At 47.8% G+C, this 23,143-nt stretch overlaps 4 protein-coding genes across 4 annotated transcripts in view; 2 read left to right on the top strand and 2 right to left on the bottom strand.

Annotated features, from left to right (window-relative positions):
• fmnl2b (formin-like 2b) overlaps positions 1-7,082 on the top strand; it is a 16,376-nt gene extending 9,294 nt beyond the window's left edge. Inside the window, exons 17-28 of the mRNA XM_015049301.1 lie at positions 1-130; positions 958-1,082; positions 1,160-1,362; positions 2,427-2,661; positions 2,733-2,801; positions 2,871-2,951; positions 3,714-3,843; positions 3,914-4,074; positions 5,056-5,157; positions 5,254-5,349; positions 5,734-5,857; positions 5,939-7,082. The exon at positions 1-130 is cut by the window's left edge and continues 1 nt beyond it. Coding sequence (XP_014904787.1) covers positions 1-130; positions 958-1,082; positions 1,160-1,362; positions 2,427-2,661; positions 2,733-2,801; positions 2,871-2,951; positions 3,714-3,843; positions 3,914-4,074; positions 5,056-5,157; positions 5,254-5,349; positions 5,734-5,857; positions 5,939-6,027 — 1,545 coding nt within the window. The 3' untranslated portion in view covers positions 6,028-7,082. The remainder of the gene's footprint in view (positions 131-957; positions 1,083-1,159; positions 1,363-2,426; positions 2,662-2,732; positions 2,802-2,870; positions 2,952-3,713; positions 3,844-3,913; positions 4,075-5,055; positions 5,158-5,253; positions 5,350-5,733; positions 5,858-5,938) is intronic.
• A 370-nt stretch (positions 7,083-7,452) lies between these two features.
• rgn (regucalcin) lies at positions 7,453-11,488 on the bottom strand. Its single transcript, XM_015049294.1, has 8 exons — positions 11,407-11,488; positions 9,805-10,020; positions 9,553-9,735; positions 9,388-9,482; positions 9,188-9,302; positions 8,961-9,092; positions 8,236-8,390; positions 7,453-8,162 (listed from the first exon to the last, which is right to left on the bottom strand). The coding sequence occupies exons 2-8, from the start codon at positions 9,965-9,967 to the stop codon at positions 8,112-8,114; spliced, it is 894 nt and encodes a 297-aa protein (XP_014904780.1). The 5' UTR covers positions 9,968-10,020; positions 11,407-11,488; the 3' UTR covers positions 7,453-8,111.
• A 1,038-nt stretch (positions 11,489-12,526) lies between these two features.
• Positions 12,527-18,984, bottom strand: vps16 (VPS16 core subunit of CORVET and HOPS complexes). Its single transcript, XM_015049274.1, has 24 exons — positions 18,448-18,984; positions 17,989-18,077; positions 17,692-17,783; positions 17,485-17,613; positions 17,246-17,390; positions 17,060-17,175; positions 16,864-16,986; positions 16,737-16,792; positions 16,526-16,615; positions 16,282-16,453; positions 16,071-16,202; positions 15,320-15,447; positions 14,964-14,999; positions 14,550-14,658; positions 14,343-14,477; positions 14,138-14,246; positions 13,973-14,070; positions 13,666-13,770; positions 13,514-13,591; positions 13,354-13,440; positions 13,201-13,283; positions 13,012-13,108; positions 12,827-12,930; positions 12,527-12,750 (listed from the first exon to the last, which is right to left on the bottom strand). The coding sequence occupies exons 1-24, from the start codon at positions 18,495-18,497 to the stop codon at positions 12,609-12,611; spliced, it is 2,505 nt and encodes an 834-aa protein (XP_014904760.1). The 5' UTR covers positions 18,498-18,984; the 3' UTR covers positions 12,527-12,608.
• A 774-nt stretch (positions 18,985-19,758) lies between these two features.
• Positions 19,759-22,845, top strand: cavin2b (caveolae associated protein 2b). Its single transcript, XM_015049292.1, has 6 exons — positions 19,759-20,093; positions 20,439-20,579; positions 20,681-20,782; positions 21,449-21,709; positions 21,784-21,936; positions 22,022-22,845. The coding sequence occupies exons 1-6, from the start codon at positions 19,866-19,868 to the stop codon at positions 22,412-22,414; spliced, it is 1,278 nt and encodes a 425-aa protein (XP_014904778.1). The 5' UTR covers positions 19,759-19,865; the 3' UTR covers positions 22,415-22,845.
• Positions 22,846-23,143: the final 298 nt, after the last annotated feature.

Genomic DNA, 23,143 nt, shown 5'->3' with positions numbered 1-23,143 from the left:
CCGCCGCCCCCCCCCTGCAGGACCAGCGAGCTCTCCTCCGTCCCCATGGCCCCGCCCCCTCCCCCTGTGGCCCCACCCCTGCCTGGGTCAGGAGGGTCGGCGACCGTCATCTTTAACTCCGGCCTCGCAGGTGAGACGGTGGCCGCGGCCTCCAGACCCGTCGCCATGGTAACATGGAAGGGCTGACCTCTGACACTAACCCGTTTTCTCCTCTGTTCTGCTGCCAGAGGGTCCGCTCAAGTTGTTCTGTACGTTTTTATCGTTTTTATACCTTTAACTCCATCCGTCCACCAGCTGGAGACTGGAAACCAAACTGGTTTCAGTCTCCAGTTTCCCATTTTCCATCCATCTGTGATAAAACAGTTCAGATACGACCTTTACATAGTCCTGACCTCTGACCTCTGGGTTCAGGTCAGACATGTGAGAGAATTTCAGATTGTCATCTCAAATTTTCAACTTTTTGAACTCAGAAATGTTCTCTCTTTTTTTCTACAAGGGCCTAATACTTAAGTCTTTTATCAAAGATAAATAGTAGCTAAAATCTGACGCCTCCATTTTTGTTTGCATTTAGTGAAGGAGTTTTCTCTCACTGTCTTCCTCAGAGGCTTTCTTGTTGTTTCCTTCAGTGGTTCTTGGTGCAGCGCCCCCACAGGCCAGGAGGGGAACAAGTTTTCCAAGTGTTTGGCTGTTTTGCCTGGAAATGGAACAGATGTTTTTGGTCCCGATCGAAGCGAGTTTACCGGATGTCAGTTCTGTTCATGAAAGCAGATTTGTCGGGATGGTAGCTCTGGTTTCTGAGGAGGAAATGCTGAAATGTTTTTGGGGATAAAACCCATAAAAGTTCCTCTTTGGGTGGAGATAGCTCAGAGACAATGTGTTGAAGCAATAGAAAACATTTTGATTGAATCTCACATTAATCATCGAGTCTTTGCTTGACCTCTGAACTTTCCTCTGCAGCCGTGAAGATCAAGAAACCGATCCAGACCAAGTTCCGGATGCCGGTGCTGAACTGGGTTGCCCTGAAGCCCAGCCAGATCAACGGAACCGTCTTCAACGACATCGATGACGAGTCCATCCTGCAGGTAAACTCAGAGGTCAGAGGTCAGGCTTCCAGACGCCCTCTACCTGCTGCATGACGCCGCTGTCCGTCTGCCTCCAGGACCTGGACATGGAGGGCTTCGAGGAACTGTTCAAGACCAAGGCCCAGGGCCCGGCCGTGGACCTGACGCTGTCCCGGCAGAAGCTGCCCCAGAAAGCCCCGTCCAAGGTGTCGCTGCTGGAGGCCAACCGGGCCAAGAACCTGGCCATCACCCTGAGGAAGGCCGGCCAGGCCTCAGAGATCATCTGCCGAGCCATCCACACGTAGGTCCACACCGGACATGAGGCTCTGGATCCGACCCGATCCGGTCTGCACGGCCGGGTTGCATCGATACGCAGCAACCAGAAGAAAAACTACAAACATGGCCGACGATAATGAGGATTAAGATTATAATCTGCTGCTTTCTGGTTGGACAGCAACTTTAAAATCACAAGATACTCTCCATGTTTACTTCACACAGGAGCGCTACGACGTGTCAGGACGATTTTAGAAAGAAAGGAAACGAGTAAATTTCTGCTAAAAATCTCAGAAACTTTGAAATGAATCAGAGAAATTTTCTAGAAAAACCAAAGAAATTTCTGAGTTACAAAAATTTGCTAGAAAAAAATCTGAACTATTAACATCAATCTCAGACATTTTTAGAGAAAGTTTGGAAAATTTTTTGAGTTTCAAAAGTCAAAAGTTTGATTCGACTTATGAAACTCAGCAGTTTCTCGTTTTTTTCTGGAAATGTTTTTCTTTTGCACCTCATAAATTTTCTATTTTTCTAGAAAAGTTCTGAGACTAATCTCAAAATTTCAGAATTTTGTCTCAAATACGTTTTACTTTTGGAACATGAACATCTCAGAGATCTTTTTTAAAATGTTCTTGGTTTTTTTTTTTTTACTTGCTTATTTTTCAATTTTTTTCCCCACATTTTTAAGTTTTCAAGCTCAAAAATGTCCGTTTTTTTTGTTTTTTGTTTGTTTTTTGTTTTTTTTAAGAAAAATTGAGATTAATGTCAAAAATTCAGATTTTTTAAATATATTTTACTTTGGAATTTTGAAATTTTCTGTTTTTTTCTAAAACATTTCTGAGATTTTTGGCAGAAATTTAGTCCATTTTTTTTATCTACAATGATCCTAATACACCTCATTATGCCTCAGTTTGACTTATATCATCAAAAAGTCCCATATATGGTGGAACATTAGCACAAAGGAAAATTATCTCAAATTTACGTGCCAATATTTCTAAAGTAGAACCAAAAATTGTTGATTTTAATAAATGTTAGATGCATGAAATGGTAGAAAAAGGAGAATTGTGTAGCGACGGTGATGTTCCTGTGCAGGTTCGACCTCCGGACCGTTCCTGTGGACTTCGTCGAGTGTCTGACGCGCTTCATCCCGACGGAGGCCGAGGTCAAGCTGCTTCGGCAGTACGAGAGGGACAGGAAGCCGCTGGAGGCTCTGAGCGACGAGGACCGCTTCATGATGCAGTTCAGCCGCATCGAGCGGCTCAGCCAGCGCATGACCATCATGACCTTCATGGGAAACTACGCAGACAACATCCAGATGCTGACGCCGGTAAGGAAACCAAAAAACACTGCAGAGGTTCAGAGAAAACCCAAAACTGACCGACTGTGCTTCCTTCTCAGCAACTCCACGCCATCATCGCCGCGTCGGTGTCCATCAAATCGTCTCAGAAGCTGAAGAAGATCCTGGAGGTCGGTGCGTTTGGTTTGATTTCCAGCCTGAAGCGATCTGAGGTAACGTCTCTGCTGTTTGTGGCGCAGATCATCCTGGCTCTGGGGAACTACATGAACAGCAGCAAGAGGGGAGCCGTGTACGGCTTCAAACTGCAGAGCTTGGACCTGGTAACCCGTTCACACCACAGGGGCAGATACCCGGGGCGGCAGCAAGGAGAGGGCGCTCAAACACGAGGAAATGAAACGATTCATCGATTAAAACCAATTTAGCAAATAATTAATCGTTGACTCAAACAGACAAACTCCATAAAATCAGATTAAAAATCAATCAGAGGTAACCAAAAACTAAAATAAAGGAAGAGCAGCACGACTTCAACATGTTTTTACTGGAAATGTTGGTGTTTTAGGATGAAAATGATAACAAACTTGCAAACATTTATATGCACTGGAGTTTCCCTTTCTGCTGCTGAAATTTTTCAACTTTTAAAACACAGAAAAATCCCCCAAAAATGTGTTGGTTTTTTTTAGAATTTTGAGATTAATCTCAGAAATTTTCTAGAAAAATTTGGAAATGTTTGAGCTTCAAAAGTAAAAGAAATTAAACTTTTTTTCTTGCAATTTTTTTACTGTCCAAGCTCAGATATTTCCAACTTTTTCTTTAAAAATTTCTGAGACTAATCTTAAACTTTGAGATTTTTTTTTCTGCAAATTTTCAACTTTTGAAAGTTAGAAATTTCAATGTTTTTTTTTTCTAGAAAATTAATGAGATTTATCTTAAAATGTCTGATAGTCATCTAAAAATGTCAGTGTTTTTTGGCGGATATTTCCTCCTCTCCTCCCTGCTGTGGCCCTTATGCGTCATGTTTCATGCTCTATGGATGGAAAAGTAAGTGCACCCCGGGTTCAGATATCAGGTCTGTTTGCTTTCAGCTGCTGGAGACCAAATCGACGGACCGGAAGCAAACGCTGCTCCACTACATCTCCAACGTGGTGCGAGAGAAATATCCCGGAGTCACGCTGTTTTACAACGAGCTGCATTACGTGGACAAAGCCGCCGCAGGTGAGTCCGTCAGCCAATCACAGCGCAGCAGAGCCCGGCTGACCTGTCTTCACCTGCCTGGTCTTTGCAGTGAGCCTGGAGAACGTCCTGTGTGACGTAAAGGAGCTGCAGCGCGGCATGGAGCTCACCTGGAGGGAGTTCAGCGTTTCCCACAATGCAACACTGAAAGACTTCATCAGCAGGAACGAGTCCCGCCTCAACAAGCTGCAGGAGGACGCTCGCATCGCGCAGGTGAGGCCGACTCGGTTAGAACATCACACTGATGAACTATGACACTAAAATGACGCCATGTCAGGTTGAGTTCAGATCTTTAGGAGGATTTCTGACCCAATTTTCCCAACAATCTTAAATCAGTGACAGATCTTAAGATAATCTTAAAGTTCGCATATTTTGATTCCTTGAACAGGCTAGGATCGGTCAGTGGCCTAAACAAATCATGTTTGTTACATTTTTTGCACAAAATCATTTTTAGAAAATTAGATTTTAGTCTGATCAGTTCTGCTTTTTCTGATCTCTCACTTTAAATGCAAATAAGCTGCTGCTGGCCACGCCCCCAACTCAATGTTAACGTTCACACGTATACAGAAAAAGGGAATTTCTGCCAAAAAAAATCTGAAATTTTGTGATCAATCTCAGAAAAAAAACAGAAATTTCTGAATTCAAAACTTTTCGGCTTTTGAACATTTTCTCAGTTTTGACTTTTGAAACTAATAAATTTCCTTGTCTTTTCAAGAACATTTCTGAGATTACTATAAATATTTGAGTTTTTTTTTTTTACTTCAATTGTTCAACTCAGAAATGTCCTAGATTTTCCTAAGAGATCCAAAGAGATTAATCTTTGCTAAAAAAAAAATCTCAGAAGTATCCTAAGAAGAAAACATGGACATTTCTGAAGTCGAAAATTTTGGAATTTAGAAACAGAAATTTACAGGCAGGTTTTTATTGAACATTTCTGAGATTTATCTAAAAATTTCAGATTTTTGTTTCTAGTAAATGTCCTCGTTTTCTCTAGAAAATTTCAGATTTTTTGGCAGAAATTTACTTTTTTTTCTACCCATAGTGACCCTATAACTCGCCGTCACAGTAAGGTGTTTGGTTTTAACCCCAGCTGCCAGTGAGTCCTCTGGTCTCTGATTACCGTACTGACTGACTGTTACCGTAACTCTGGTAGAAATGAGCCAGTCATGTTTGTGTTGTGTGGTTGATCTGCAGGACGCCTTTGAAGACGCCGTGAAGTTCTTTGGAGAGAGCTCCAAAACGATGCCACCATCCGTCTTCTTCCCCATCTTTGTCCGCTTCATCAAGGCCTACAGGGTGAGTGCCAGGATGGGGGCGTGGCCTGTTGACCGGAAGCCCCTCCCACATTTGTAACAAGAAGTGGACGTTTGAACTAACAGGAAGTGTGTTTAGGTGGCGGAGGAGGAGAACGAGCAGAGGAGGCGCCAGGAGCAGATGCTGCTGGAGAAACTGGAGCAGGAGGAGCAGCAGGAGGAGGCGGAGACCAAGGTGCCAGCTAACAAACTAAATATTTAGCTTGGAGATAAATATTATGTTGGTAGGCTAAATATTTAGATAGTAAAGAGTTAAAGACTCAGTTTGGAGCAAATTACTTAGCTAACTAACTAAATGTTTAGCTGTGAGTTAGCTAAACATTCACTTTGTAGCTAACTAGTTAGCTTGCTAACTAAATATTTAGCCTGTTAAAATATTTAGTTTAAACTTTTCATTTCTAAATGAATGAATAATGTGGTGAAACCCAGAGAACCGGGTCGGCCTGTGTGACCCTGCATGTCCGTTACGTTGTGTCAGTCAGGAACTCATTCTGGTTTATTAGTCTTATGAAGTGTTGGACCTTCATGACCCCTGACCTTTCCCTCCGCCTCCTCCCAGTCTCCATCGCACAAAGGCAAGCGGCAGCAGCAGGAGCTGATCACTGAGCTCAGACGGAAGCAAGGCAAAGACAGCCGGCATGTGTACGAAGGGAAAGACGGCGCCATCGAGGACATCATCACAGGTAACACTGTCACTATGGTAACCATGGGGCCAGGAGTCAGCCGGCGCTCTCCTGACCGGCGGCTGTGTTTGGTCGTTTCAGCACTGAAGACGGTTCCCTTCACGGCCCGGTCGGCCAAACGCAGCTCTCGCTTCTTCTGTGACCCCGCCCACTCTGAGGAGCATTACTGAGCTGGCCACGCCCACTCCGGAGCAACGGGACCAATGAGCACTTTGAACTTTCTGATGGTTAATGTGAACGGATCATGTTTTTGTTTCCTGGTCGCTGGCCGGGAACCCAGACCTGCTGCGGACCTCTGGTGCTTTCAGAACAAACCCAAATGCCACCAAACACGGTGGAGGCAACACCGACCTGAACGTCTGAAACCCATGAGCTGGTAGAGGTCTGATTCAAACGTAAGGTGCCATTAAACCCTCCTGGGTTGAGTTTACCATGGTGCTATAGACCTCCCCTCCACCGGGGGCGCTGCAGGTCGACAGGTCTGAGGTTCTGTGGTGGTTCTGGGTTCCTCCGTCTGCGTCCGCTTGTACAGGGTTCAACTCTTCTCACTACGTCGTATGCTTCTATCTTCTGCTGTATTTACTGGCCTTACAGATCCACAACGCCGGGCCGTAGAACCCAAATCAACTGGGTCTCCAGAACCCAAACAAACTGTGTCAATCTGGACCTTTACTCCTGAAGAAACACCTTTGTTCCTCAGATGATCCACCTGAGACTCAGCAGAGTCGGGAACATCAACTAGAAATCAGTGTTTCTGCCTCTGGTGGGTCCAAAAGGTGCTGCAGGCAGAACCAGCAGGCTTCTGTAATTTGGACCCAACAAACGGCGAAATGAGCTGCAAACAGGAAACAAAACAAAAACCAAACGCAACAGAAAAATGCTGCAACCACAGGAGATGGAAACTCAATGAAGAATGCCTCAAATACTAAACACAGAATTCCTCCAGACCACTAGAGGGAGTCTGGAGCAGAGAATGTTACCAACGCAAATATGCTGCTGTTCTGCAGAACTGAAAAGGCTGAATTTTTACAAGATAAGGGAAGCATAACAACTTTTCTTCCCTCCTCCAGTTTTACTGGCTCCACATGATTTGTTGGTCGACTCCCCCTAGTGGTCTGGAGGACTTTTGTTTTAGTGGAGCAAGTTTGCAGTATTTTATTCGACACTGTATTTTAAACATTGTAAATAAAAATTTATTAATTAATTTAAATGCATAAATTCCTGCCAAAAACTCAGAAAATTTTCAATTAACCTTAGAAATCTTCTAGAAAAATCTTGGAAATCTTTGGAGTTTCAAAACTGGAAATTTTTCACTTTTGAATCTCAAAAATTTCCAAATATTTTCTAGAAAATTTAAGAGATACATCTGTAAATTACTGAGTTTGTTCCTGCAAATTTTAAACTTTTGGAGCTCAGAAATTTCATCGTATTTTCTAGAAAATTTCTGAGATTAATCTAAAAATTTCAGGAAAGTTTCTAGCAAATTTCTGACCTTTGAAAGTCAGAAATTTCCCTGATTTTTCTCCAACATTTCAGAGATCAATCAAGATGAATTTCAGAGACCGGTTCTCCTGGGTCTGAATTTTTTTTGTTGTTTTTTTGGTATAAATTTACTACAATGGTCCCAATACGCTGTTGTAGTTTTATACTCGCTGTTAATATTTTGTGGTATTTTTCCCCCTTGTTCCTTTTTTGCAGTTTTATTGATTTTAGGTTTTTCTTCTTCTCTTGATTTTGTTTGCATGGTGTTTTTGTTTTTTGCAGTTTGAATTCTTCACGTTTGCAGCTCGTTTGGTCGTTTGCTGCATGTTTGCACCCGCTGCTGTATAATCCATGTAAACACTTAAGAATCACCAACTGGACCGGGGTCGTCAGAGCAGAACCTGTTCTGTTCCTGCAGCATCAGCACTAGTGGTGCTCTCACTGTCCCCCACCTCCGGCCCGTTTTTAGTTATTTTCAGTCCAAACTTTCCAAAAGTTGAGAGCACAAAGTTTTCTACCTGTACAGACATTTTCTAGAAGGTTCTGTAGCTTCTCTGTCTGTCTGTGTTGTTGTTGCTGTCATTTTGCACTAGGTGTGGAAATAAAACAAACCCTTCTGCATCACGACGCCGTCAGAGACTACAACTCCCAGCATGCATTGTGCTCAGCTCTGCCTTTATTACAGAGTACAGGTGATTAGTGTAAAATCATTTATTGATCCAGTTTGATCATTAATCAGCAGCTTTATTGACGATCAGACGACTCCTGCAGGTCACCCGCTGAATGCGTTTGATGGTCGACCTTTGACCCCGAGTCCCGTCACCTGCACACAGACACAGCAGAGGTCAAAGCAGGCCTCCGACAGGTGGAGGAGAGGTGGGGGGCGGGGCTCTCACCCTGAAGGTGTTCCCGGCCTGCGGCTGTTTCTGGAGCTCTGATTGGTCCAGACCCAGGCTGGCTGAGGTCACATAGAGGTCAGAGTAGTCTGGGCCGCCGAAGCAGCAGGAAGTGGTCTTTGTGGCGGGCAGAGACACCGTCTGTAGGCGTTTACCTGAGAGGAGAGGAACGTCCAGTTTAACCAATGAACAACACGATTAAACCAGTGAACTCCACCAGTGTTAGCCCTGGTCCACTGGGTCCACTGGGTCTACTGGGTCGGCTCCTGCTGAGTCACTCTGAATAATCTGCTGTAATCTGGAAAGATCAAAGCTGCGCCCATAAAATGTTTAATGGTTGAAAGTCCAACAGCTTGAACTGGATGACCGGATCCGTCTGGTTCTGTTTGACCCGAAATTCAGAAAATATTAAGAATTTTTCTTTTTATCTGGTAAATCGGATCAGAACCATCTGACAAGTTTTTACAGAAAAACAGACTTGGTCACATCCATCCATCATGTTTAGGAAAATACAGAAACATCTGCAGAAGAAAATTATAATTTTTATTTATGAATTAACTAAAAACATTTTAAACATTTAAAACAATAAACAGAGGAGTTCCACCTGGGTGTGTACTTGGTACCTTTCAGTGCCGACTATAGTGAATAGTTTTTATGTTATTTTGTTTCAAAATATAAAACAAATGTTAAAACGACAAGTAACCAGTCCTCCCAGTCTGACTGACCAGTCGCAGGGTCGATGTTGAGGACTCGTCCTCCGTCGTAGCACGCCACCCAGAGGCGGCCGATGGCGTCGAGTGTCATCCCGTCGGGAACGCCCTCCCCCTCCGCCAACCGGTACACCACCCGACGGTTACCTAGACGACAGACAAACAGACAGGTAGCATGGAAGCGAAGCGGACGGAGGAGTCAGGTGAGGCTCCAGGCGTTGCCATGGTTACGGCGTGGTTACCCAGCTTTCCAGAGGCCGAGTCGTAGTCGAAGGCGTCGACGCTCATAGCCAGGCTGTCGATGTAGAAGAGCGTCTTCAGGTCTGTAGTCCAGTCCATCCCGTTAGAGATGTCCACCTACCAGGTGAGGGACAGGTGAGGCCCCGCCCACTGGCTGCAGGTACGCAGACAGACTGTAGGGGACGCCGAAAGGTGAGCCTACCTGGCCCAGCAGCTTGGTGACGGACAGGTCAGACTTCATCAGGTACAAAGATCCTGGTTTCACCTGAGCCGTCTGAGCGTCCCTCCTCATCGTACCTGAGGGAGGAAGAACATCGCCATAGTAATGGGTGACCAGGTGAGTCAGCAGCAGACAGGCGTGCAATACCTGCCAGCAGCCGTCCCATCGGATCGGCCTTCCCGTCATTCAGGCGGTTCTCTGGCTTGTCGTCTTCGACGCTGGCCAGTGATGTCACCTTCTGAGTCGACCAATCAACAGCCACGATGCTGCAGCCCACGCCTGCGACGTAACCGCCGGACCGGCGAGGGACTGCGAACCCCACCGTGTCAGCTGAGGAGAGGAGCAGAGCGGTGACAAGCGGCCAGGTGAGGCAGCTTCAGGTGACGAGGAGACGCCCACCTGTCTGCAGAGACTGGATCTGATTGGTCGCCGAGTTCCAGCGGTGGATTTTCTGCCCGGCGATGTCGACGAACAGCAGCGTCTGCTCTGACTCCTCCCACACCGGCCCCTCGCCGATCTGAGCGTGCTCCTTCACCACGGACTCTACCTTCACCGACGACATCTCACCTGTCTGCTGGAGCCAATCACTGAGCAGGCGCGCCAACCAGGCTGTTTCTATGGAAACCAGCAGAGGCAGGGTCACTCTGGGGCAAAACACAGCTGAAGGAATAAAACTAAAAAAGTTCTCTAAGTTTTCTGACTGTCATAATGGACATAATACAAGAGAAGTTTAGTCACATTTAATTTCAGACGGAGAATTTTCTAATTTCTGAGATTAATCTCTTTTTTATAGCAAATTTTTGACTTCTGGAGACCACAAATTCCCTTGTTTTTTTTGTTTTTTTTCAAAAAACATTCTAGAAAAATACGTGGAAATTTCTGAGCTGAAAAAAATTTAAGAGATTTTCAACTTTGGAAATTTTATGACTTTACTCAAAAATGTTCACATTTTCAGTAGAAAATTTCTGAGACTAATTTCAAATTTTATTGTTTTCTTTTTTTGTGCAAAATTTGACTTTGGAGCTCAGAGAATTTACAAATCATAAATGCTAGACAATGCAAGCTCAGAAATGTTCACTTTTCACAATCTACACCTTCTAAAGAAAGTGAAATTAATCTCTAAATTTCTGAGTTTTTTTTTTTTTTTAAACAAAATCCTGATTTTTCAAAGTTAGAAATTTCCATGTTTTCTTTAGAAAATTGCTGAATTTTCTGACGGAAATTTACTCACCCAGTTACCAGGGGTGAATAAATTTCACTCACCCGTTTCTAGCTACAACGGCAGCAATATACTATCATAGTACATTAAGAGTACTCTTAGTACTGCAGTAATAACAGGATACTGTACAGGTGATATGACTATAATAGTACCACAGATAAAAATACCTAGAATTATTTCACTCTATTTAAAACTAAGTAAAAAGTGAATATCTATATTAAAATGAATGTATATTTCTAGAAGTATGTACAATGCATATTACATTATTTAATGAGACATTTATTTTTCATAGCGTTTTTTTTATTATTATTATTTTGACCCTTTTGGCCCTCCTTACAAGAATAAATGTGAAGATGTGAAATACTGCGGTCCTATAACACGTACTCCGGTACTATCAGACAGCAGAACTATCAGATGTGATAGGTTAAAGGTTAACCAGACCCTGACTCAGCTTTTTCTGATGCGGTCCAGCTCTAGGGTTCTGATTCTGACCCAATTCTGGTTTCACTTGTTCCGTTCCTTCCGCTTCTAACTTCAGGAGGCGGAAGTGGACCTGCTGATGTGAGCTGAGCTGGTCCGGGTCGGATCAGAACACGAGGCTGACCAGTGCCTCCCGTTTTCGAGCTGCGCCTGAACGCACCATAAAACTCTGCAGAAGTCTCATGAAACCAAACTGGACTCAAAGCCGGACCAGAACCTCGCCTCTGGTACTGGTCGCTCAGCCCGGTTCGGAACCAGTCGGTCCTGCACCTGAACACCTGGACCCAAAGGAAACTACCTACCTGTTGCAGAACTTCGGAGTTCGCTGCAGAAGTTCTGGCCGAACCGACCTGTTTGTACATCTGCTGATACAGGCCACGCCCCCACTCCGCCCCGAACCGAACCGCCCCCTGGGTCCCGCAAACTTCTGGCCTGGGCCCAAATCACGCTCGAATCTGGACCCAGTCCAGATTGAATGACTAATCAACCAATCAGGGCTCAGATTCAGAGTCTTCTGAGTTCGGTTCTGCTGTGAGCAAAGAGCCTGAGGTCACTTGACCCAGCAGCTGGCTGAACAGAACCCAAGCAGCTGGTTTTTCTCCAGAAAACACTGAAATATCCCTGAAGTTCGGTTCCAGAGTGGTTCTCTTGGTCTCATTTTTTAATCACTGCGGACCAGCAGGGGGCGCCGCCTCTACGGGTGCCAGTTCTGACCCGGAGCGGCTCAGTGTCCAGTTTATATCTCAGAATTGAACGTCTGGTTCGGTCCAAACACAAAGTCCACCGGGCTTCAAAGTTTCTGACTTATTCACAAACAAATGAAACGTGGCAGGTATCTACCTAGACATGCATTCCCACAAACACGGCGGTAAAGTCACACATAGTTAGCACCAAAAATACATATGTACCGTAGTTAGCTAGCTAGCTAGCTAGCTACAAAGGTAACTGTTTAGCTCCTCATTAAGTTATGTTAGCTTGGCAGGTAAATATTTAGCTCCAAAATAAATGTGCAGTTAGCTAGCTAGATAACAACCTTAAGTTTGGAATATGTAGATGGTAAAATAAATAGTTTGCAAGCTAAATATTTAGCTTTTTACTTAACATTAAATTTGGAACTAAATATATTGTCAGAAAACTAAATATAGCTAGTTTAGAGTTAAATATTTAGTTTGTAGATAAATATTTGGTTGGTTAATCAAAGGTTTAACTAACCCCCATTTTTTCCTCTTATGACAGACTAACCCAAATTGCTGCCGTTATTTCTTGACTGTGTAACTTTACAAACAAACCACATAGTGTCAGCATCATACTGTGGGATGGTTACGATCAAAGCAGATTCATGGGATTGTGTGGCCTAGTCAAAGTTCAAATCTGAAGCCAGCAGAAAACTAGTAGAACAGGCACACAAATGGGAACAACGGGTCGGAAACAGAAGAATTTATTTAGCGGACTGTGTTAGCGCTGCTAGCTGCAGGAATCGGCGGTGACTTGGACTCGATTTGGGTCACTTCTTGGCGGCGGTGACCCGGGCCCTGTTCAGCTTGTCCATCAGCAGCCGGTCGGAGGCGGAGCATCTGGAGAGGACCGCTCCCATCTCAGCTTCATTCTTTCGCTCAATGGCGGCGTCCGCTGCCCCCTCCAGGTCGCTGACAGCCAAAGAGGAAGAAGAGTGAGCGGTGGGCAGGGCTCCACTGCGTGATGATGTCACAGGTGTGGTCTTACCCCACGGCCAGGTGAGCTTTGACCTTCTGCTCAGGTGTGACCTTGCTGACGTACTTCTTGGCTTCATGCCTGTTGTTGTTCTTCATGCACACCTCCACGAAGGCCTGAGGACAGGTAGGCAGCAAGGAATAAAGGGAAATGCAGTTCAGTGTTAAAGGGGGCTGTTAGGGCGGGGCTTCTCTCACCAGGTAGCCAATAGGAGACTTCTTGCTCTTGGAGAACTTCTCTAGCTCCTCCCACTGCTCCTTCTCAGCCAGAGACTTCAGCTTCAGCCACCAGTACCTGAGCAGGTAAGACAGGAAGTGAGGCACCTTCAAAATAAAATATTTCTGTCAATCCAGCCAATCACAGCCCGGCCTGCCGTGACGTCACACCTTTTGTCCGGCACTCTGAAGTCTCTGTAGAGCTGCTCTGCTTGCTTGTGGAGACCCAATGACATCAGAGCCTCCATGGTGGCCTGCACAGAAAGTGACATCACTCAGTAACCCCAGGCCTGTCTCTGATTGGTCACCTGTGTTTACAGATACCTGCAGGGAGAGTCCCAGAAGTCCCGCCCCCTTCTCGTCATCCAGCTTCCTTTGGAATCGAAGGAGGCGCATTTCCTCCTCCGTGGCCTGAAGGACAGGAGACATCAGAGACCGTCCACACCTGGTGGACACACACCTATTGGACAGGTGAGACAGTTACCTTGGCAGCAAAGTCGTTCTTGGCCTTGTTGTACTCGTCCACGGCGCTCTGCAGCTGCGCCAGCCGACCCTCGAGCCTCTGGACGAAGACAGAAGGGACAGGTAAGGACGAGGACAGCTGTCCACCTACCTGTCCAGGTGAGAGCGGCTCACCTTGTCCCTGTAGCTGGACGTCACGTAGAAGTTGCCCAGCTCCTGGTGGTCGTCGTCCTGGTTGTACAGGTCCTTCAGCGTCTGAGGCTCCTGCAGTTTGCAGAACTGGAGACACGGAGGACACGGTCACTCATCTCCATGGTAACCAACAGGAAACATCTGCCTGGTCTTTGTTTACATGTCTAGGACCGATTTAGTGATCCTGAGAGACTTTTTGGCTTTCAGAAGGCTAAGCCTCCTTGTCATGACCTTTGACCTCCAGTATCTCCATAGTGAAGTGGAGGTCAGGAGGTCCAAGTGCGCTCACCTGTCTGTAGAGGCTGAGCGCCACCGGCTGGTTCCTCAGAGTCATGAAGAAATCTCCTCTGTTCATCTCGTTCTTCAGGTACGTCACCACCGTGTAAACTGGAAACACACACACAGGTCAGCTTGCTCACCTGGCAGGTGGCTGGGGGCGGAGCCTGAGGCTTACCCAGGTCGGTGTCGCCGCTCTCCACGGCTTTACTGAGAGCTAGCTGGCTCCTCTTCATCTTCAGCAGCAGAGGAACCTGCTGTCCGGACCGGGCCTCGAAATCCAGCAGCTGCAGAGTGGAAGGTACCGACACGTTACTACAGACGGCATGAAGAGGACACTGAGGTTTGAACCCTACAGAGCAGCGGCAGCAGCAGCAGCGTACCTTGATGGCGAGCTCCGGCCGTCCACATTCATACGCTTTAGCTGCGATGTCCGAGTACGAAACTCCAGGTGAGTCTCCCACCTTGGCACAGACTGCTCGGGCTATGGCCTCATCGGTCAAGTCCTTCTGCTGCACCTGGACACACACACACACACAGGTGAGGGGACAGTTGGAGACAGGTGGAGACAGGTGGAGACGGGGTGTTACCTTGCAGGACGCCCAGTGCTTCAGGACTCGACTGACTCCCTGGTAGTCTGGGATCTTCAGGTAGTGACAGACCTCGATGGCCAGAGGGTAGAACTGCCGGTAGACCAGCCTGAGGGACAACAGGAGACACTGAGGAGGACGAGCTGGACAGAAGTCAAGTTGAGGACAGGGTGGCCAGATCTAACAGTCTTTCCTGTTTTATCCAGTTTTCTCTCCTCTCTGCTGTTTTTTATTTTTAATCAGTTTTAATTAACAGTGGCTAAACCTTAATTAGCAGCAGGTTGTTGCTAGGCAACCAAAGAGTGAGGGAGTTAGTTGATTCCACCAACCTAGTTTAACCTAGTAAAACACCAAATGTTGTGAAAAGCAGCTCAAGTTTTAACAACACGCCAACCTGGAAACAAGGAGACTCACCTGTCTATCAGGACCTGAAGGGTCATCTGTTTAAATCTGAGGTCAGAGGTTAAAGAGCATCTCACATATATCTAATATAAACCATGTAAAAGTTTAAATATCCAAAACTAAAGGAAATATAAACAAAAACTAATTGAAACAAAAACACTATTCAAAACAGATTTGAAAAAAGGAACTTTATATCCAGAAAAGACAGTTTATGGAAAAATCTTGACAGATCAAACAATCTAAATTCTGCTTTTAAAAGAAAATCAAGATGAAGTGAAATGGTGTTGAATAAATATGCAGTGAAATTGAACCTGTGAACAGAAATAACCCCAGAACTCCATCTCCCATGATGCACCAGGGCAGGATACTGAGTGTGTGTGAGCGGCATCCCCACGCTGCTCTCTCTGACGGCGTTCAGAACCCGCAGCTCCCTGCAGGTCATCACGAACTGATCCGGGCTGAACTCCGTCAGGAAGCACTTCCCAAAGGACGCCGCCTAGTGGAGAGAGGCCGCATTAGTCAGTCAATCAATCAAGTTCACTTTGAATAGAATATTTCAGCAGCAGCAGTGAGACCAGTAACGTTACGTTTTGTCGAGTGTCATCATCAGAGTGATCTAAATATGTCGATTAATGTTTCATTTGTTATGTTTCAGTAGCAGCTCAAACCAGGTTCAGTCTGGATTTGAAGGAACTCAGTGTTTCGCCTGTTTTGCAGTTTTCTGGAAGTTTGTTCTGAATGCTGCTTCTCTATGTTCAGCAGATCTTTAATGTGTTTTGGTTCTAAGACGTTCAGTGACTTATAAACTAACAGCAGGATTTTAAAGTTTATTCAGGTGACAGAAGGCCGACTTTGGAACCATCTTTATGTGGCTCTGAAGGTTCAGGTCAAAGCTTCAGCCTGATCTCTAGTTTCCAGCTGGAATATCTGAATCTGTGCCCTGACTCTAGATCTAGAACTCTAGATTGTTCCTCTTTAGATCCAAAGATAACTTCAGTTTTGTTTCTGTTCAGATGGAGAAAGTTTTGGTACATCAACACATTAATCTGTTCTTAGCATCTGTTCAGTGATTGGATGGTTCTGTGATTCTGGCTGTGGTTCTGGTTCTGGTGACCTCACCCTCATCAGGGCCTTCTGGGTGTCAGGGTCATACTCGTGAGTGGCCGCCTCCACACACTGCCGGACGGCGTCTCCCAGGACGTTCTGCTCCTTGATCTCCCTCAGGTACTCGTCCGCCTTCTGACTGGACTTCTGCTCAGACAGGAGGGATCAGAACCACGGGTCTGGGTTGCCACCAGCAGCACCAGTGTGACCAGTGTGACCAGTATACCTCGTACTCCCGGTGGGCCTCCAGCAGCAGCGCTCCAGGGGCCATGGAGGCGATCTTGAAGATGTCCTGGCAGACCAGAGGAACCTCCTGCAGCAGCTCCTGGCTGCTGGAGCTGATGATCCGAACCCCATCCAGTTCGCCCACCAGCACCGACTGGTCCTCCAGGGGGAACCTGGTTCAGGGTCAAGGGTCAACCACACTAACAACCTGCTCTGGGTCCAATCTGAGCTCAGGTCAAGGATACTGGATGGTGTCGTTACAAGATCCCACCACCAGGAGGAGCCGGTCCCACATCAACACCACCGAGGGCTGCTGGGACCTCGGCCTGCGGCACCTGGACAGGTAGACGGGTTCAGAGGTCAACAGACAGGCAGGTAGACAGGTGCAGAGGTAGAGAGGTCAACTGGTAGACAGGCCCAAAGTGGTCAGGTGGACAGGTTCAAAGGTCAACGTACCAGACCATCTGTCTGGGCGTCGCTGCCTGCTTGGTGTCCACCTCACTCAGTCTCTCCTGCAAACAGCAGAAACCTGTCAGATCCCACACAGGTGTGGCCCCGCCCCTCCACACAGCAGCCTGCCCACCTGTAGGTTGGACAAGCCGGTCCACAGGCGCCCCGTCTCGGTGAACAGAGCCAGATATTTGTAGCTGAAGGAGACAGACATGTGGACGATGCTGCCAGCCTGAGGACTGAGACCTGGAGGATACTGAGGACAGACAGGTGGTGAGACAGGTGAGAGTCCTCAGCTCACCTGTCTGTCTGAGGAGCAGAGGGCCTACCACAGCCGTGCAGGACGTGTTGTCCAGGACGTAGAGCTCAGGTCCACTGGACACCAGGACTTTGGTCTGTCTGTCCTGAGTGAGGACGGCCCAGCAGGACGGCCTGCCCTGGAGACCTGAGGGGACAGAAACAGGTAGGGGACGGGTAGAGGACGCCTGGATGGGCTGTCCTCCAGCCATCCTTACCTGGGACCTCAGGTAGCCTGCGCAGCTTGAGGTCCTCGATGTTGGTTGCCAAGGTGAAGCGGGAGGAACCCGTTACTATGGCGACGCCTGTTCCATACGGCGAGTGGAACACCTTGGCCTCCAACACCTGACTCTGGACCACTTCCTGTTTGTCACAAAGAGAACCAGTTAACAGGGTCACAAACACACACCTGTCCAAGACCCACCTGTCCCTCACCGATGTCTCTGACTGGACCCACCTGTCCCATGCTGAAGTGTCTCTTGAAGGACCCAAACAGGTCATAGATCAGAACCGTCCCGTCCTCCTGAACACACAGCAGCTCGTCGTTGACGGACCAGCCCAGGTAGACCACCGGACCGCTCTTCCACTGAAAAACAGGTGAGACAGGTGAGGGACAGCACAAGGTCACTCTGGGACGGGTGCTGTGTTGGACGCGTCTCCTTACAGGGAAGCTGGTGATGGACACTCCGGAGGCGGAGTAGATCTCCAGCTGAGGACGAGTGCTGGGGGAACGTCTGAGCGGCTCTCTGAGCAGAGCTGGGACACAACAACAGGGTTACAACTAGTGGGGGAGGGGGGGCTTTTCTAACTCTGATTGTGTCACCATGGTAACAGACTGTGAAGACATGAAGCCTGGTTGAACCTCACTGTGTTTGTGACCAGAGTCACTCCATGTCTCCACATAACTACATAACTGAATAAAGTGACCAAGTCCAGGTAAACCATCGGAACCAGAACCCACCGATTGGGCCTCCATACGGAGCTGCTGCAATCAGACTGTCCCTCAGTCCATCCCGGAGGCTCCAGAACATCTCATAGAGTTCCGTCTTCCTGCAGAGACAGAACCGGGACAGTTTAACACCAGAACCAGCAGAACCGACCAGACTCTGTTCATTTCTGCTCAGGTTTCAGCTCATTCCAGGTAACCGGGTCTCTGTGTGACAAACAGAACCGGTCCGAACCCGGATCCTGGCAGGCAGACATCCGATGGTTCCTTCGGCTCTAGTCTGGGTCCATAAGAACTCACCTGGAGAGGAAGGGGGGACAGGTGTGCTGTGTGGCGGAAGCTAGCTTTAGTCATGTGACTAATGTGACCGGCCAAAGCAGTTCTGTAAACAGAGCAGGTTCGGACCCAGCAGGATCTGACCCAGCTGCAGAGCGGAGCCCCAGGTGTTTCGCGCCAGGTGTGTGTGGTACTGACCGGTAGAAGGCGTCTCCCAGCGGGTTCCAGTTAGCGGTGATGAAGGCCATGCTGAGGAGGATGAGAAGGAGGAAGAGGAGGTCTGGGTCCGCACAGAGGAGCTGGTTCTGCCGTCTGACCAGAACCGAACCGCAGGATGAGGCAGGGGTTCGGCAGCACAGACGGGCTGTGGGTCAGCTGACCTGAGCCTCCAGGACGGAGGAGCCACCGTTCTCAGAACCGAATCACTTCCAGAACCGGACCACTTTCAGAACCGAACCACTTCTATTTCCTTTAAAAATCCTAAACCTAAGCTGACCTCTGACCCCTGACCTTTCTTTAATCACTTATTACATCCATAAATCAGATGACTTGTGTTTACTAACTAAAGTTTACTTCTGCGCATGCGCTCACTTTTTTTTTCAAGAACTTTATTGAACAAACAGGAAGTAGACAGAAGACACACTCAATAGAAACAAACAGGAGATAAAAGCACAAACTATTAGATATGAGTTGTTTCTGATGTTGATTTTATGTCTACTTAAGAAAAAGAGAAACATAAAGTGTCTTATCAAGTTCAATTTATGAATATTTGTATTTAGCCAGAATTACATTTATTATAAAAATATTATAAACATTAGAGCAGAGGGGGGTGACAGCTTTACAGCCAAATTATCCTAAGAAAAACAGTGATAGGAAACTTAAATCAGCTGTTTTTCCTCTGAACTCTGGTTATAAAAGAATGATCCCTGTGTTTTAGCTTAACAGAACCAGGAGAGGTTCTGGGTCAGTGGAACCGGGACACACAGAGGAACTTTAAATAGGCCGTTTTTCCTCAGGACTCTGGTTATTGAAGAATATCTCTGTGTTTTAGTTTAACAGAACCAGTTCTGGATCAGTGGAACCGGGCCGGCTTTCCTCTGGACTCTGGAGTTCCAGCTCGAATACAATGGGAGGAAAGCTGCAGTTTTCCTTCCAGATGACTTCATCGGAAAAACATGGGCGAGCAAGAGACACTGGCTCTCACTGGCTCTCTCTCCTGCCCCATCTCCATGGTAACTGCCCCCTCCCCCCTGGGTGTGGTAGAGAGACTCTGAGCTCCAGGCTGAAGGCAGAGAGAGAGCTTAACCCTTTGAGGGGCAGCAGAGCTGAAACCTGTTGCTGTCAGATAGTTCTGGTTCAGGGTTCTGGTCCAGTTGTCCGGTCCAGACGTCCCTGTGGGTGAAAGGTGTGTGAACAGAGCTGGTGTCCACAGTGTGTCTTCAGTCGGTCCCGGCTGCAGCAGGGAAGGGGTTAAAGGTGTGGACGTTTCCACAGAAGGAAGTTATCTGGAAAGTTTCCCTCCCAGCAGCCAATCAGAGCGCAGCTCTCTGACTGCAGGCGAACAGAGTTTGGGTGTTTTCTCCACTGCAGGAGACTCTGCTTACTCCTCCGTCGACATGGTGACCACCGAGTCCCACCAGAACCAGGACCTGATGGTCCCCGCCGACGCCCCAGACCTGAACCTCAACCTGGACTCGCAGGGCGAGGAGCAGGCCTCTGGTTCTGCTGCCTTTGACCCGGAGAAGCTGGGTCAGGGTCCAGTCAACGCCATCACGGTTCTGACTCTCCTCGACAAGCTGGTCAACATGCTGGACGCTGTGCAGGACAACCAGAACAAGATGGAGGTGAGTGGACGGGTTCAGGGTCCAGAGTCCAGTTAGAACAGCTGATTAAACCAGAACCAGACCAGAAGGTGGAGGAACATCTGGGCCAGACCCGGGCTGTGGTTCTGCTCCATGTTCTGACACACCCTCAGAGTTCCTCCTCAGGAATGTGGATCCCACTTCCTGTTGGTGCGGAGCCGAGGTAAGACGTCACATCCCTCCAGGTGTGTTTACCAGTACCACCTCAGGAACGGACTGGACCTTCTGCAGAACCGCAGCTGTCAGCGAGTGTCTGATGACTGAGAAGGTTTTGTCTGTACTCTGGGCTCTGGGGTGACCTGTGACCCGGTTCCGGGTGTGTTTCAGATGCACCAGGTCCAGATGGAGAGCGTGGTCAGAGGGATCCAGGCAGACATGACCCGGCTGTCCAAGAGTCACAGCCACACGTCCAACACCGTCAGCAAGCTGCTGGACAAGAGCCGCAAGCTGTCCGTGACCATGAAGGAGGTCAGTGAACGCACCAGCACACCTGGAGCACCTGGCGGACCGTCCTCCATGTCCTCCATGTCCTCCATGTCCTCCATGTCCTCCATGTTGTGTCTCTGCAGGTCCGGGAGAGGATGGAGCGTCAGGGTGCCCAGGTGAGGAAGCTGGAGGCGAATCACGCCCACCTGATCAGCAGGAACAACTTCAAGGTGCTCATTTTCCAGGTAGGTGCGAAGTCACCAGATGCATGCTGGGAAATGTGGTCCCAAAGAGGGCTGCCTGGCTGTTCTTCAGCCACTAACCTTATTTGGATATGTGCTGCTGTGGGAGCCAACCTGGAAAATCTTCAGAGGGGGCTGTGGTTGTCATGGTAACGGAGTTGTTATGGGCTGAAACCACAACCTGCTGGTCCAGCTCTGTGGCTGAAGGTCAACTCCTCTCCTTCTGCCTCCTGTCAGCAACACGCAACATTCCCAGAACATTTCTCAGAACATTAGAACATTCCTCCAATCCTCCCAGAACATTCCAGCACCCAGCTTCAGTTATTACTGGTAGAAACTAATAATCAGGCCCAAAATCTGACCAGAACTTTCAGAAACACATAAGGACAGTTCCAAAGTCAGCCTTCTGTCACCTGACGCCGTTGTGTTTATGATGTTTTTAATGTTTTCCTGATGGAAAGCACTTTGAACTGCCATGCTGCTGAAATTGGAAGCAAAAGTAAACCTGATTGATTGATCAATCCTTCCAAAACATTCCCAGCATTCCTCTGTCTCTGGGTCAATGTGTGTATTGTGGTTTCCTTGTGTCTCCCTGTTACTGTGTCTGTCCATCCAGTCCACACCTTCTAGGTGGGTCCGGTTCTGACGCGGTGCCTTGCTCTGTTGCAGGAGGAAAACGAGATCCCGACCAATGTTTTCGTGAAGGAGCCTCCTCCGTTTCCTCGCGATGAGATCCTGGAGGAAGGCGAGCCATCTGCTCCGGGTGTCAGCGATGACAGGCAGGACGGGGCCTTCCAGACCATCGACCTGTCGTCTGACGAAGATGTTGGCCTGGAGGCCGACATGGATGAAGAGGAGCCGTGGCCTCAGGATCTGGACAGCATGGAGAAGTCCACAGCGGATAAACTGAAACGGTCCAGCCTGAAGAAGGTAGGAACCACAGGAAGCAGACCTCCAGGTGTTGGATCAGTCAGACAAACGATATTGTCTCTGTCTCTCTGCAGGTGGACAGCCTGAAGAAAGCCTTCTCCAGACACAACATCGAGAAGAAGATGAACAAGATCGGGACAAAGATCGTTTCAGCAGAACAACGGGAGAAAATCAAGCAGAGAACTGCCAGCCTGAAGGTCTCCCCTCTGACCTTTGGCATCAAGAAGGTACAGAGACTCTCGCTGGTCACCTGACCATCAGACAGTCTTTGAAAGTCTCAGTTCAGACTAAAGATGTTCTTGTGTCCTTCAGCCTCGCAGAAGCTCAGACTCCCAGCCTCCGGAGGCCTCAGGCCAGAACAGGGAGTCCCTCACCGCCGAGGTCGACATCCAGCTGCCCTCACCAGGCTCCGCTGAGCTGGAGCTCCCCTTCACCGAGGTCCACGCCCAGCTGGCCCCTAATGACCAGCAGGAGGTGCTCCAGGACCAGGTGGAAGCAGTAGTGGAGGTCAGGGAGGAAGTAGAGAAGGAGCTGGAGATTGTGGAGGAAGTCAGGGAGGAGGTGAGGGAGGGTTCACTGGTGGTGGAGGCTGACGTGTCGGTGGTCTCTGAGGGACTCAGTGAGGCGTACGCTCTGTCCTCCACCCTCCCTCAGGAGGATGGAGCAGAGGAGAAGGAGAAGGAGGAGGAGGAGGAGGAGTCCTAAGCAGAACATGAGTGTTAGATCAGATCAGTCAGAGTGTCCAGACCTTTCTAAAGGAACTCCTCTCAGTTTGAACCAAGAACAACCAAAAGGTCTTCTGCTTTATTCCTCAAACTTTCCATTAAAAGTCAACAATCACATTCTCCCAAAAGTTTTCCAACCTTCTCCTCTGATAAACCTCTCAGAGATCAAACCACCATCACAGAGCAGAACATGTTGCTCCTTTAGGTCTGAAGGTCAGATTTATTTGATCATAGATGATCGGACCCTGATGAACCCTGATGTTCTGACAGGTTTGAAGTCTACATGATGAAAATCATCTTGAATTCTTCTCATTTGAAACCTGATGGCTACATGTTGGGATCCATGGTTCCTATCAGTGTCTGGACTTCAGCCGTTCTTCTCCATTTTACCATTTTATTTAATTTCCATCAGAAAAACATGGGAAATGTTGGGTCCAACCTGATCAAGGACCTTCTGCATCTTGAAATGAGGGGACCTTCAGGGCAGAGTGGGCTCAGGAACCTCCAGGGTTACCGTCCTCCCTAAGAGCAGACGCTGAATCTGCAGGTTCCTGTGAGAATCCATCCAGTAGGTTTGAATCAAACCCTGTTGGAATCAAATTCTAGTGGGTTTCCATTAGTGGTCTTTGTTTTATATTTTCCCAACCAGGGTCTTTTAGATGTGGCCTGATAACTGAACCCCCTCTCTCTGAGGTTCTTCTGATGATCT

The sequence above is a fragment of the Poecilia latipinna genome, unplaced genomic scaffold, assembly GCF_001443285.1.
Source record: "Poecilia latipinna isolate Pla-1442-1.1 unplaced genomic scaffold, P_latipinna-1.0 Scaffold939, whole genome shotgun sequence".
Lineage (NCBI taxonomy): Eukaryota > Metazoa > Chordata > Actinopteri > Cyprinodontiformes > Poeciliidae > Poecilia > Poecilia latipinna.
The sequence above is the reverse complement of the archived record's forward strand: the minus strand, read 5'-3'. Positions and strand labels throughout refer to the sequence as shown.